The following is a 15,184-nucleotide window of genomic DNA, read 5'->3' as shown; positions in this document are numbered from 1 at the left end:
TATTTTGGATGCTTTTGTATCTGTTTCTAGAAATGAAGTCAATGGAACATGATAGTAGCCAGTTAAATGAACTTCAAAAACAAAAGAGTGAATTAATACAAGAATTATTTGCTCTCCAAAGAAAACTTAAAGGTATTACCTTCATGAGTTAGCTTATTTTGCTGATAAATATAGTTATATACGCATGATAAAGGCATATTATTCTTTTAAAATATATTAACCTGTTGTGATATAGTGCTATTATTGGTATAAAAAAGAAATAGAACACTAATCAGTGTGAGATCTGATATTTTTAATGTCGCAAATTTTTTAAAGATCTTTTTTGTGCATGTAATTGCTATATTAAAGTAGAAAATAAAAATCATTAGTATATAAATTTTATATGCAAGTACCAAAAATTAGAGTATTGTTCTTATGAGTGAATAAAGATAATCTTTGTGTTTAATTTTCAAAAGATTGCAACTTTTTTTATTTATTTAGTTTTTGAAGACGAAGAGAATGAATCCATTTGTACTACCAAATATCTAGAGGCAGAAAAAATAAAAATCAGTGAAAAGCCTCAAAATGATGCAGAATGCTTAAGGTAAGAGTTTCCTATTATGTTTTGGCATAAATCAGGTAACTTTTCAAGTTAAATAGATTTCAGTATAAAGCTAAGTGCATCAATTATTAATTTAAAATTCCAGATGAAGACATTATTTTCTTCTCTGTGTATTCTGACACGTGCTAATAAGGAAACACTTCAGGGGCTAGAAAGTGCTACACATAAGTTCATGATGCGTTGGGTTGATGATTGATAATAGTGAAATTAATTTTATCTTTTCTTGAGACTCAGTATTTTTCACATCCCAAGAGGTAAGACAACTCTCCTTTCTGTTATTCCTAACTTTTGGCGGGAAATGATTGAAATTACTTTTAATCTTTCTAGATTCCAGCGGTGGGAGGAAATCAGTCTGCTATTTTACTTGACATTTGTTACTCTGGTTTTGTTCTTAAAAAGTGAAAATGTATTTTCTGTATGGATTATTTAGATGATTTTTATGCATTTGGATAATGAATGTATGATATTTGAAGTGACATAGTCATAAACACAAGGAGTAAAGACCTCAAGTTTTAAAATTTGACTCTCATTGATTAATAATTTAGTGTTACCTTTGCTGGCCTAATTTTAAAGAAGTTTCTGTACTTTCTAGGTTTCATATAAGAAAAGAAACCTCATTACTGGATCTATGAAGAAACAAATGAAGCCTTCTTTCACATAAATCATATAGGAAATATGTCCACTAGAGCTGAACAAATGCTTCATATTAGCAGTGTATTACCTTAGGCAATAATTTTAGTAGATTGTGAGAAAATATTTGCAATTTGATTTTATATTAAGTTTTATAAGCATAAAATATCAATCTCTTGGGTGATATGTGTGATGCAGAATGAGTTTCGATAATGACAATCTGCTCATTCATATTTTTTTTGCACTTTTAAAAATGGTGCTGCCCACTGGTGTCATTAGAGTTAGTAGTGTGAGGGCTTCCAATCTGAACTCCAGTTTTGTAGGTTTATCACTCAGTTATAAAAATGTGCTCTGGGTTAAAATTAAACCCACAAAGTCTGTTAGAGAATGCTTTTTCCTTCACAAATGATGACTTAGGAAATTTGGGTAGAAAAAAAATCAGTGCATATATTTAGTCCATTCATTGCATTTTAGCAGTTATTAAATTAAATGCCAATATTTATCAATTCCTACTTTTCATTCATTGATATGTGTACTTAGTTTCCCAATTAGCATGTTTCATAAGTTTTCCCAGGTGTGAAGAGTGAAGTCAAAGTACTGAGTATAAAGATTTTAGGAAAGAGGACTATCAGTCTTACAATTAATGCAATAACAAGAAGCTAATGGTGTCAAAAAACAGTAAGACATTTATTCAGCTTCATCATGAAGGCCAAAATTAAGTTGACATTGTTATTGAATTTTGAGATAGAATAGTCTTTTTCATCTCTGTGTTTTCATCTCTGGAATTCCATAATAGTTGCATTTCTCTTAATTTCTCAGGTTTGACTTCTAATGGAGTAGATGTTATTTTTATAGCAGGATTTCTCAAACTTGGCTTTGTTGACATTTTAGACCAGATTATTCTTTGTAGTCGGGGGCTGTTCTATGCATCATGGGATGTTTAGTAGTAACCCTGTCCTCTACCCACTACATGCAGTAGCACCCTGCATTCACCAGTTGTGGCAACCAAAAATGTCTCCAGACATTGCAAAATGTCTGCTGGGGGAAGGGGTGGCAAAGTCCCCCCAAGTTGAGAACCAGCTTTATTTTAAGGTTATTATGACTTCTACGTTCATTAACTTTAACCAGTAAGAAAGCAATTACAGAGGAAATGTTTAATATTAATTCATTTCTATGAGCTTATTGTTTCTAGTTTTAGTAATTAGACAACTTTAATACATGTTTTATTTTGCCTATATTGAAATTCTTTTATAACGATTATGGTTCATATTTTAAAGCTTAATATGCCATGTTCAGGTTATTTGTTGGACTCTATCTTGATGTTATCCATTAGTGTAGAGAACCAGTGTTTCACAGTTTAGTGGTCTCTGCTTTAGGTAACCTCTGCATTCACAATGGTTTAATGGTTCACATTCAGAATGATAATAGTCTCTGCTTTAAATAATCTGTCTCTATTTATAAATATCAAGATGTTTGTTTATTTAAAAATTCTGTTTTGAAGAGTGTGTAACTAACACACATTTAAGCAGCTAACTTATAGAATATTGCTATGATTAACACTTAAGCCATAGGTTAGGTTAATTCATCAGAAACCTCCCAAAGAGGTGTGTAATTATGACTGATCTGGTTTTTTCATATAGTGTAGGGAGAACAGAAATAATAAAGATCAGAGTCTTAAGAGGCAGTAAGCATAGTGGTTAAACCCTTTTGAAACCCAGCTCTCCCTCCACTTATGGTTCATCTTTCTTTCAGTCTTTGCATCTTGCACAGTCCAGGGCACATAGTGTTCAATAAATATTTGTTCCAGTAATTGAGTCTACATATAATTGAATTTTCACTACGAAAAGATTAAAGTTCATCTTCATATATTTTCAGTGTTATTTGCAAAGACATGACGTATTCTAACCACTGGGAAGTGCCACTTTGGAATGGATTATTTTCACTCCTATCTTTTTCTTCAATGTGGAAAAAGCTTTACAAGTTTAATCATGCTGACCTCCCCTTAGTCCCTCATTCCCTTATCCTAATGTGGAGAGGAGTGACACAGTCTGATCGGTGAATTTGGAAAGGCAAACTGGGAAATGTGAAGCCCAGCCCCTATCTTTTCCCTGTCTCTTTGGAACATGGCCTGCCTCAGAGAGCCTGTTTTCCCACTCTGCTTCTTCATCTCTTAAGTTTTATCGTTGCCAGACTCCACAAGAGAAAGCCTGTGGGGTCCGCTGCTACCTTTAATGGTGTGAGTTAAGTTAGTCTAATACTGGGGTTTGATATTAGCAAACCCTTGCCTACAGATTTAAGCCACATTCTCCAGTATCTGCTATATCAGTAATAAATGTAACATTTATGCTTGCTTTCTGCCTTTCTTATTTTTTGATTGGGTAGATTTCAGGCAGGAAAGGAGAGTATTATATATTGGGCCTCTGTAAATCTCCAAACCTATTATTATTATTATTTGAGAGAAAGTCTTGCTCTGTATCCCAGAGCAAGGGATTATAGGCATGCACCACCACACCTGACTAATTTTTGTATTTTTAGTAGAGACAGAGTTTCACCATGTTGGCCAGACTGATCTTGAACTCCTGACCTCAAGTGATACACCTGCCTCGGCCTCCCAAAGTGTTAAGATTACAGGCATGAGCCACCGCACCCCGCCACAAACCTATTATTTTTTATTATTACCCAACACCAGGGTTACCAAAATGCACAGTTCTTAATCATGATATTTCTGCTTGTTTAATGCAATAGGAATATTGTTTTAGGAATAAATCTGCATAGGCAACAGCATGAGATTTTCATTCTGAGCACTTAAAGATGGTGTGGCTTTGTTTCAGCACCACAAGACAGGGCAACAACAACAAAAAGAAAAGAAAAGAAGAAAAAGGTAGTATGGTTTGTGAAGAGCATATTTGCAATGTGAACTGCACAAAAGTTAATATACACCTGCTATGAGAGACTCTAAATGCATTAAAGTCATGTAGTAAAGCAGTGCTGTGACCTCTTCAGTGAAAAAGTCATCTAGTTAAGTTGGTCATAGAGGTCACACTGTTGGTCCTTAGACTTGTAAGAAGGCATAAACTCAATATGGTAATAACATGTTTTCAAACTCTTTCAAGGATACATAGATAAATATGTATATTTTCACATGTATATATTTTTTATTATGAGAATAGTTGGGCCAGGTGCGGTGGCTCACGCCTGTAATCCCAGCACTTTGGGAGGCCGAGGGGAGGCAGATCACGAGGTCAGGAGAGTGAGACCATCCTGGCTAACATGGTGAAACCCCGTCTCTACTAAAAACACAAAAAAACTAGCCAGGCTTGGTGGCAGGCACCTGTAGCCCCAGCTACTCGGGAGGCTGAGGCAGGAGAATGGTGTGAACCTGAGAGGCAGAGCTTGCAGTGAGCTGAGATCGCTTTTCATACCCTTGCTCTGACACCCCAAGTGTGACTACTGTTAAAAGTTTGATGTGTATACTGTCAGAATTTATTTCTGTTTGTGTGTGTACACACATGTACATAGGTATGTCTGTGTGTGTTTAGCAAAAATGGGATTATGAATCACACTTACTGGTCTGCAGTTTGCTTGATTATTTATCAAAATGTAGACGTTTTCATTTTAGTTTGTACTAATCTTCATTCTTTTTAATGCTATTATATGGAGATGCCATATTTATATAACCAGTCTCTCATTAATGGATGTACAAGATAGTTTCTAAATATTCATAATTAGACACACTTTTATAAATGTACCCTTAAATACTTGCAAGAGTCTTTCTGTAACATTATTTAGAATAAGCAGCATTTAGTAGAGTAATATGAATTGTTACCCAGGCTCCATTTATAAAATAGTCTACATTATCTTTGCTCTTTGTTTTCAACAGCAGAAAAGCTCAAAGTAGACAAGAGTAACAAGATCTCAGTTCTACAGTGTCCTCAAAATATTAGTCAAATAGTTATGTGTCTGTACCTTACCTATATTATCTCCATCTTTTTTAACATTTATAAAATATGAGAATCCCCATTTAATTCCAGGATTGTTTCTTAGCTCTATATTTTGCTGAATATTTCTGTTGACTCTGCATCTTTTCTGGTAAAACTTCATCATTTATTCACTAACAGAAGTGTCTCTACAGCATTGATTATGTAGCCTTCAAGCTAATACAGATCCCCTGTTTTGTGAATCCTTGGCACATACTATAGTTATTAAAGCTTCAAAGAAAATACAGAGGAAATTTTTATGGTAGACTCTATTGATTATTTTAAAAGTTATATTCTGATATAAATGTAACTTTTCCCCTAAATTGTGAAATAATTTTATTATACAAGCCTTACAAAATATTACCATGATTATTTTCTAAATTCATTGGTATCTTTGATATCATACAGATTTCTTTTTTCATTTTCCTATGTTTATCTTTATAAATCAACCCCTTTTGGTGTGGGTTTGGGAAGATGACAGAAAATATGTGGTAAAAGGAGATGCCTACCCCAACCAATCAGGATTTGGAGTAAGGGAGATGCTAGCAGGACCGCTCCCTCTTCTAGCCCTTTCTCAGCAGATTCCTCTGGTCTAGCCTTACACACCTGTGAAGGCTCTTACCTATCTGCTGGTGGCCTGGACTGAAGGAAAGCAGAATTAGAAAACTGATAATTCTACTATCACACATTCAACTTTCATACCCACTTTCAGAAATAAATTATATATGAAATTGGATTACTGACAGTACTTTAAAAAGAATAATTTTGTGCTTAAATGCCACTAAAATAATTTTATATTAATTAATATAGGGATAGAGAATATGTAAAAAGTCAGTCCATGGAAAAACCAGTGGAAAGTAGAAAGAACTACTTATTAAACCTTTAGTGTGATTAAGAAAACCAAAAAGGACAAGATTAATACATTTAACATATAAGATTTAAAATTTCGGCTGGGCGCAGTGACTCACACCTGTAATCCCAGCACTTTGGGAGGCCGAAGCAGGTAGATCACCTGAGGTCAGGAGTTCGAGACCAGCCTGGCCAACATGGTGAAACCTCGTCTCTACTACAAATACAAAAATTAGCTGGGGGCCGATGCCTGTAATCCCAGCTACTCGGGAGGCTGAGGCAGGAGAATCTCTTGAACCTAGGAGGCATAGTTTGCAATGAGCTGAGATCATACCATTGCACTCCAGCCTGGGCAATAGGAGCAAGACTCGGTCTCAAAAAAAAAAATAATAATAATAATAATAGAAGATTTTAAGTTTCATATGTCAATAAAAGTCATCAAGGTTAAATGGTAAGCTGGAATAAAATTATAGTCATTATGATAAACAAAGAATAACAGCTTGTTAAAAAATCAACTGATAAAAATCCATTAGAAAACATTAAATTAATGGTTCTTTATCCATGCATTTATCAAACATGCATTAAACACCTACTTTGTACCATACAATATGCTAGTTGCTAGGGATACCAAAATGAGTAAGACGATATAATTGAGCTATACTGATTCTCAATGAAATGCAAATTAAAACCACTAAATATTATTTATTATATCAATTTTTGAAAGACCAAATGATCATAATCAAAATTGGCAAGTGTGTGCTGCAGAGATGACTTATACATGGCTGGTGGCAGTATACATGCTTAGATGTATTTGGAATGAAATTTAATACAAACAAATTATTATAAGCATCTTAAAATGTTTATGCCATTTGACCCAATAATTCCATTTATGAGCTCTACATTAAGGAAGACAATGCTAAGTACAGAAGAAGCTTTATGCTCACAAAGGTGTTCATAGTAATGTTATTTATGGTAAAAAAAAATAACAAATGAAATGCCCTACTATTAGAAATGATTATGTTAATTAGTGGTGTAACCACTAGGATTACTACATATTTATCTTAAATAGTACTAATTGGTATGCAATTAATAGTTAACTGGGGGAAATGTATAGAATAGCATTGAGCACACACACAAATACACACACACAAAAGCAAAACCAGGAAGCAAAATTGTATAATCACTTATATGAAAACTAGAGACTGCAATGAAATATATATAAGTTTTAACAGCATTGCATTTGAGCACTAGGACTTTGGGTGAAATCTGTCCTTTCTACTTTAAATAGTAGTGTGTACAATTCTGTAGCTAAAATGAGTATGTTGTTAGTTAAGGGTTTTCTGTGTCTCTGAGAGGTAACTGAAAAAAATTTACAATGATGCAGGAAATTATAAAAATACATGGAACATAAGTTTTTCTAAACTAATTAACAATGTTGGCCTATCATAGTCATTATTTGATGACTCAGAGAAAGGTGACAATAACCAGTGCAAAGTGCCCTTAGTTCAGTGAGTGAGGGAAGTCCTTCTTGACTCCTGTAGGCAATCAGTCTATGCACTGAAGCATGAGATCTACTTACCATTATATTGCTTTGGCTAGCTGCAAATGTATTAATATTCATGCCATTATCATCTGGCCTCTTTTGAAGCTAGCAACAGCAATCTTTTCTTTAAATGCAGATCTAAATTCTACAGCTTGATTATATGCTAAATAGGGAAATACTTCCTATAATTTGCTCCGAATGCCCTCCTTAATTTCAGCAGTCTCTCCTTCTTATTTTTAGATAACTAAAAGGGTGAGTGGTCACCACCTAATTCTGATAGGCATGAGAAGTCATACAGAACCTGTAGTCCATTTGAACTGAAGAGATGGATGAGCACGTGTTGATGGAATGGTGGGAATATCTCTACCATTTTATTTGAAAAATAAATTTATTAAAAAGGTTTATGTATATTTCATAGCAGCATCCATAGTATATTGTAACTCTCAACTTTCCACTTACTCTTTAAAAATATTTATTACAAGGGTTTTTATACATGTGTAAATATCTGATGCTTAAAATTAGTAACTTATCTTCCCTTATTAAGCATTCCTTTAGATTTCTCATTTACTATTAAATTCCTAAAAGTTCAGACAGAACACAGTGAACTTCAATATACATATGTGCTGCATAATGACATTTCAATCAACGGCATATCACATATCTAAGAGTGGTCCCATAAGATTATAAGACTGCACTTTTTATTCCACCTTTTCTATGTGTAGATACACACATACTTACCATTGTGTTTCAGTTGCCTACAGTATTCAGTACAGTAACATGTGGTACAGGTTTGTAACCTATGAGCATCGGCTATACCCTATAGCCTAGGTGTCTGGTGTGCTATCCAATCTAGGTTTGTGTAAGTTCACTTGATAATGTTTATACAATGACAAAATCACCTAACCATGCATTTTTCACAATATATTCCTGTTGTTAAGCGATGTATGACTGAATAGGGTATTTCACCATCCACCCTTATTATAAATATTATGTCTTTAAAATAATATATGTAAACTATATGTAATTTCTAAAGTATTCTAATATAATGAGCACCTATGAACTAAATATGAGCTAAATATGAGCTAAAAATGATCATCCATGAAATAAACTAGAATATTACCAATAACTTGCCTTAGCTATGGCTTCTCTTTTATTCCATACTCCCTTCATTACCCCGGATATCGTTGATGTCCTATATTGTATTTCATTTTCTTGTGCATGTCGTTCTATAATGTGATTCATTTACTTGTGTATATATAATTTTCTTTATTGTACTATATAACTAACTTTAGTTTACAGCATGCATTTATCATCTATCCTATATATACATGCACAATCTATTGGTTATTTGTATTTGTTTTTGAGTTGTGTAAAAATTATATTATACTATCTGGGATTTGTATTTTATTCAATGTTTTTTCTAAGATTTACCCATGTTGGCGAGTGTAGATGTGTGACCATAGCATATTTTTTTCTCTTTTTAATGGACATTTGGTTTGTTTCCAGATTTTTGCTATCACCAGCAGTGCTGCTGTGTACATGCTGGTGCACATATGCAAGAGTTGTTCCAGGATAGATGCCTGTTGTAACTGCTGAGTGTAGGGCATGCAAATGTTGAACTTCACAAGATGAGGACAGACTATTTTCCAGTGTGATTAAGCCAGTTTATATTCTCATTAGCACATTATGAAATTTCCTGTCGATCTCCATCCTCTTCAATGCTTTTTAAAGACTTTTTAGTTTTTGCCAATCTTGTGGACATAAGATGGTATTTCATGGTCTCTAATGGCCTTGTCCTGAGTACGTATGTGGTTGAGCATCTTTTGCATCTGTTTATGACCCATGCATTTTTTCTGTAAAGTAACTCTTATTTTTCTACTAGATTTTTTGAATAATTTGTCTTTTTCCTATTAATTTCCAGAAGTTTTAAATTTTTGCTCTTTCAATAATTGTGAATGTCGTCTGTTAATGAATTAAAAATATCTTCTCCAAGTTTATGGGGTTTTGTTGTTTGCTTTAGGCTGTTCTAGTTGAAGAGTTCCTACTTTTGCCATGGTTGAAATTTTTAATCATTTTTTATAGTTAGCATTTTTGTTTCTTGGTTAACAATATTCTACTGTATATTTCAAAATAGCCACAAGAGAGGATTTTGAATGTTCTCATGATAAAGTAATGATAAAAGTATGAGGTGATGGATATGCAAAGTACCCTGATTTGACTGTTGCACATTGTATACATGTATCAAAACATCACACTGTATCCCAAAAATATGTGCAATTATTATGTCAATTAACAAAATTAGAGGCCAGGTGCGGTGGCTTATGCCTGTAATCCCAGCACTTTGGGAGGCTGACACGAGCAGATCACAAGGTCAGGAGATCGAGACCATCCTGGCTAACATGGTGAAATCCCGTCTCTACTAAAAGTACAAAAAAATTAGCTGGGTGTGGTGACGGGCATCTGTAGTCCCAGCTACTCGGGAGGCTGAGGCAGGAGAATGGTGTGAACCCAGGAGGTAGAGCTTGCAGCCTGGGAGACAGAACGAGACTCCATCTCAAAAAAAAAAAAAAAAAAAAAAAACTTAGAAAATTAACAAACAGGAAATTTATCATTGGTACAGTACTATAATCTAACAGTCCATATTAATATTTCCCCTGTTATCTTAATAGTATTCATTATAGTTACTTTTCTTCTTTTTCACTTCCTTTCTTTCTGTTTCTTGTCTTCTTTCCCTTCCTCCTCTCTCTCTCTTTCTTATACCTAGGAACCAATTGAGGATTACAAATTATGTTTTCTTCTAAGCTCTTTTATTCAAGAACAATTCCTCTCCTTTCATTAAATTGACACTTTTTCTGAGGTGTCAAGGCTAGTTGTTTTGTAGAATGTTCTTCAATTTGTACTTATTTGTTCCTTTGAGATTATATGCAAGTTAAATTGTTTTGGCAAGAATATTATGTAAGTGATATTGTGTCTTTTTCAGAGCATTATATCAGGAGGCACATAATGTCAGTTTGTTTCATTTTTGGTAATGTTAAGTTTGATCCCTTAGTTAAGATTGTGTCTGCCAGTGTTTTCTGGTGAGAAAGTACTATTTTTCCATTGGTAGTACTAAGTAATATATAGGATGACCCTTTGATACCTTGTACATATCCTTTCCCCAGTAACCCTTCTCTCAACCATTTATTGTCCACTAATGATTCCTCCTTGAATCAGTTATTACAATGGTGGCTGCAAAATGGTAATTTCTAATCATGGCATTCTTTGTTTATTAATTGGTAAAATTCTTTTAAAAAGAGGTTTCTTTTTCCCCTCCTTCCCCCACCCTTTTTATTTCTCCTTAAAAAAAAATTCTGTATGTACTCATGCACCTTTTAAAGTTACATGTGTCATAATCCATTACTGTCATTATTATTTTTGATACTCCAATTTTCCCAAATTTGGCCAGAGGCAATCCCTCTGAAATTGATTTCTGTGTGGTTTTTTAAAAATCACTTTCTTTCTGGTGCAAGAAGGTGTTCCAGGCTCTTCTTATACATACCTCCCTCAATCCTGGAACCAATTATTTTTTTCAAGAAGCCCTATTATCTTTGAGTTGGGAATAGTATTTAGAAACTCAGACCACAATACTAGATGTGCTCATTGCTACTGGATGTCATTGCTTCTAAGCACTTTAAGTGGACACAACTAAAATTACCATTTTTAAATGGTAAATTTACACAATCTCCTCCAACTCTAATCCAAAATGACTGGGTTTTTCTTCTCCTCCCTCCGTTCTGTATGCATATCTTCTTTCTAGTTAAAACTCTGGTTCTCAATTATATCAATGTAATTATTAATATCCTAAATCCTACAAATATCACAAAATAATTTTAGAATTACTAGCCATGTACCCCCACTAACAACAAGCCTGCTAAATAAAATATAAGATTTCTCTGTAATTCTTAGTGCCTTACTACACATCCCACTGAGGGTGAATAGACTATTGTGTTCAAAAATCACTTTAATTCTTTTTAATTTTTTCCTATGATTATAAATTTGAAATGCAGTTAGGCTTATTCATTTCCATTTGTGTTTAACTCAAGTGTTCTTTTCGTCTAACTTTAGGGCTCTTTTTCTCAGCTTTATTGATTGAATTTTATTTGATAAATAAGTAAAACATCAACATAATTCAAGAGCAAAAGTATATAAAAAGATACATCCAGAGGCGTTTCATTCCATTCTCTATCCTACTGCATTTTCACTCACTGCTGTAGGTTACCGTTTTCGCTAGTTTTTGATTCATCCTTCCTGTGTTTCTTTTTCCAAAAATAAACAGATATTTAGTTATATATTCTTATATCCCTTTCTCTTTCACCAATGTTAACACGCTGTATATAGTCTTTTGTATCTTTCCATTTTTTATTTAACAATATATCCTGGAATTCATTTTATAATAGTTAAAAGAGATTATCTTCATTTTTATAGCTATATAATACTTCATTGTAATAGATGTACTACAGTTTATGCAACCAGTCTCATATGAATCGACACATTGTTTCCAATATTTTGTGATTACAAATAATGCTGCAATAAATAATCTTGTGTATATGTTGTTTTGTATTTATACAGTATCTTACTGGATATGGAGTGGCAGTGTCAAAGGGAAAATGCAAATGTAGTTTTGTTGGATCTTGCCACATTCTCCTCCATTGAGGTCATACCATTTTGAATTTCCTCTAGCAATGTTTGAGCACAATTTTTTTCCCATAATCTTGCCAGAAGAGTTTGTTGTCAAGTTTTTGAAGTTTTGCCAGTGTGATAGATGAGAAACAATATTCGTGTGTAGTATATTTGCAACTCTTTATTATGAGTGAATTTGAGTGTTTCTTTATGCCTTTAAGGGCTATTTGTAAATTGTTTTTTTAACTACCTCTCTATGACTTTTTCCCATTTTTCTATCAGGGTTTTGGTCTTTTTTTGTCCATGATTAGAAAATTTATTTATATATTATGGAGATTAGTCCTTTATCTGTGACATATGTGGCAAATATTTTCTTATGGTTTGTCATTTATCTTTGAACTTTACTTACGGTGGTTTTTGCTACACAACCTTTTAAACATAATTGAATTTAATACTCTTTTCTTTTATTGCATTTGTGTTTTGAGCAATAGTTTAAAAGTCTTTACCTACACCCAGTTTATCGAATAATTTATTGATGCTTTCACTTTGACCTTGTATGGTTTCATTTTTTACATTTAAATCTTTGATCCATTTTGAGGGTATTCGTGTATATGCTGTGTAATGTAGATCCAACTTTAGCTTTGGCAATCCATTTACATCCATTTGCAAATGACTATCCAGTTTTCTCAACACAATTTAATGAAAAGTCTATGTTGTTTTCCCAGTGGTTTGAGGTGTCATCTCTATTATTTACTAGATTTCCATTTATACTGGACTCTGTCTGTCTTCTACTATATCCCACTGTTCTATTTATATGCCAGTACTGCACTGTTTTAATTATAAAAGAGAAATAGTAGGATTTAGTGGTTGGTAGGGCTAGTCATTCCTCTTTTTTTTTTTTTCTTTCTCAGGGCTTTCCTAAAAAGAAAAACATTAAAGAGCCTTATTTGAATGTTTATTTTTTTCCATATAAACTTTAGGATCAATTTGCCTAGCACCAAGGAAAAAACTTGTATTTTTTTCAGGATCATATTCGATCTGATTTAATGTAGAAATAATTAACATTTTTATGATGTCCTATGAAAGAAAGTCATGTTAGTCATTATCGATGAAAATGAAGGCTATTTTGTATGCTAATTTTATATCTTGTTACCTTACTAAATTATTTTATTATTTGAATTTTTTTATTCATTGATATTTTTGAGTTTTCAGTTATATTGTCATATTACCAGAAAATTAAAATAACTGTCTCTCAAACTCTTATGCCTCTAATTATTTTCTCTAGACTAATTTTAATGACTAGTTCTTCTAACTTAATATTAAAAAGTAATAAAGGTAATGGGCATCCTTAGTCCTGACCTTAAGGAGATTGACTCTAGTGTTTCCCCAGCAATAAGCTGCTTACTTTGGGATTGACGTATGCATTTTTTTATTGGGTAAAAATAATATCTATTAATTCTGATTTTATTGAAAGTTTTTTATATCAGGGATAGGTTTTAATATTTTAAACACCCTTTCAGCACCTCTGAAGATAATCATATTATTTTTCCCTTGGAAATATTAATATGGTCAATTATATTAATGAATTTCTAATATTTAACCATACATTAATTCCTAGAACAAATCCTAATAGATCTTAGTATATTATTTATTAAATGTGGTATTGGATTCTTTTTACTAATATTTGATTTATAATTTTTGCATTAGTATTCATAGACATGTGTATGTGTGTGTATATGTATTCACTATCTTGATCAGGTCTGCTTCAATGTTATGCTTGCTTCAGGAAAAGAAATTCACTGTTTTCCTTATATATTTATACTTTAGATCAATTTTTATAGTTTTTGGATTATCTGGTGTCTCAAAGTATTTTTGCTTTTTGTTCATAATGCAGTTTTTAAAAAACTTCATCAGCAAAACAAAACAAAAACTTCCTTCATTTCAGCTATGGTTATTGGGTGACAAATAGACAAATTTGCAGGGGCTGTAACATTTAAAGACAAGAAGGAATCAAGAAATGGAAATGAAAAGCACTGGAAAGACAAAAAGAACATCATTAAATCAGAAACCACCACTGTCTCTACCCAAAAGATAAGAGAGCCATTGATTTAAACAAACTTCTTCTGCCCTACAGAAGCCATTACTTTCAACTGTGAGGCCTCAGACCTTCTCTCAGTGTTTCCCCACACGGGGAAGGACTTTCACTTTCTGAGAGTCATTTAATCTGTATTTCGTCACCCTTAGGCACCCTTTTTCCTTTCTTCTCTCTACCATAGAATGGTTACTTAACTCTTTCTGCATTGGTGTAGGCTTCAGAGCTGAAGTTAGACGTTTATTTCCCTGCTTACATGTAATTTCAAGTTTTGCAAAATCGTCTATTTCCTTCTTAGCTTGTATACGTAACTTACAGGTGGTTCTATTTGCCTTTCGTATTGAGAGGTCTTTTTTGCATTATTTTTCCTTTTGGAAACTTAAAAATTTTGAATTAAAAATTTTGAATTAAAAAAATTTAATTGTTATTTTATAGGAAATTTGACTTCTGTCATTGCCTTTTTAAAAACTTACATACAGAAAATTTACATTTTAGTATACAGTGAATTGGCAAAATAATCAGTTACGTAACCACCACTGCAATCAAGATAGAGAATACTTTGATGATCCCAGAATGCACCCTCCTGCCTATTTATACTCAGTGCCTGTGTTCCAGCCCCAGCCCCTGATCTGTTTTCCTAGTTTTGCTTTTTCCCATATGTCGTACAAATGGAATAATATGCTATGTATCCTCTTCAGTCTGGGTTTTTAGATTTACCATAGTGCATTTGAGATTATATTTGTTCATTTGTCAGTAATAATGGTAGAGAATTCTACAAAAATAATGAAATACTTTAGAGCACAGATACAAGAAGCTCAGAGAGCCCCAAGCAG

The 15,184-nt window shown here is 33.1% G+C and overlaps 1 protein-coding gene across 3 annotated transcripts in view; it reads left to right on the top strand.

The window, feature by feature from the left end:
- Positions 1-15,184, top strand: part of CCDC172 (coiled-coil domain containing 172) — a 55,655-nt gene that overhangs the window by 33,324 nt on the left and 7,147 nt on the right. For all 3 annotated transcript variants that reach the window (XM_058435753.1, XM_058435752.1, XM_058435751.1), the window contains 2 exons: positions 31-132; positions 481-583. In XM_058435753.1, the coding sequence (XP_058291736.1) occupies positions 31-132; positions 481-583 (205 nt within the window). The remainder of the gene's footprint in view (positions 1-30; positions 133-480; positions 584-15,184) is intronic.

This window comes from Hylobates moloch, unplaced genomic scaffold (assembly GCF_009828535.3).
Source record: "Hylobates moloch isolate HMO894 unplaced genomic scaffold, HMol_V3 SCAFFOLD_3, whole genome shotgun sequence".
Classification (NCBI taxonomy): Eukaryota; Metazoa; Chordata; class Mammalia; order Primates; family Hylobatidae; genus Hylobates; species Hylobates moloch.
Note: the sequence above shows the minus strand (reverse complement) of the source record. Positions and strands in the feature narration are given on the sequence as shown.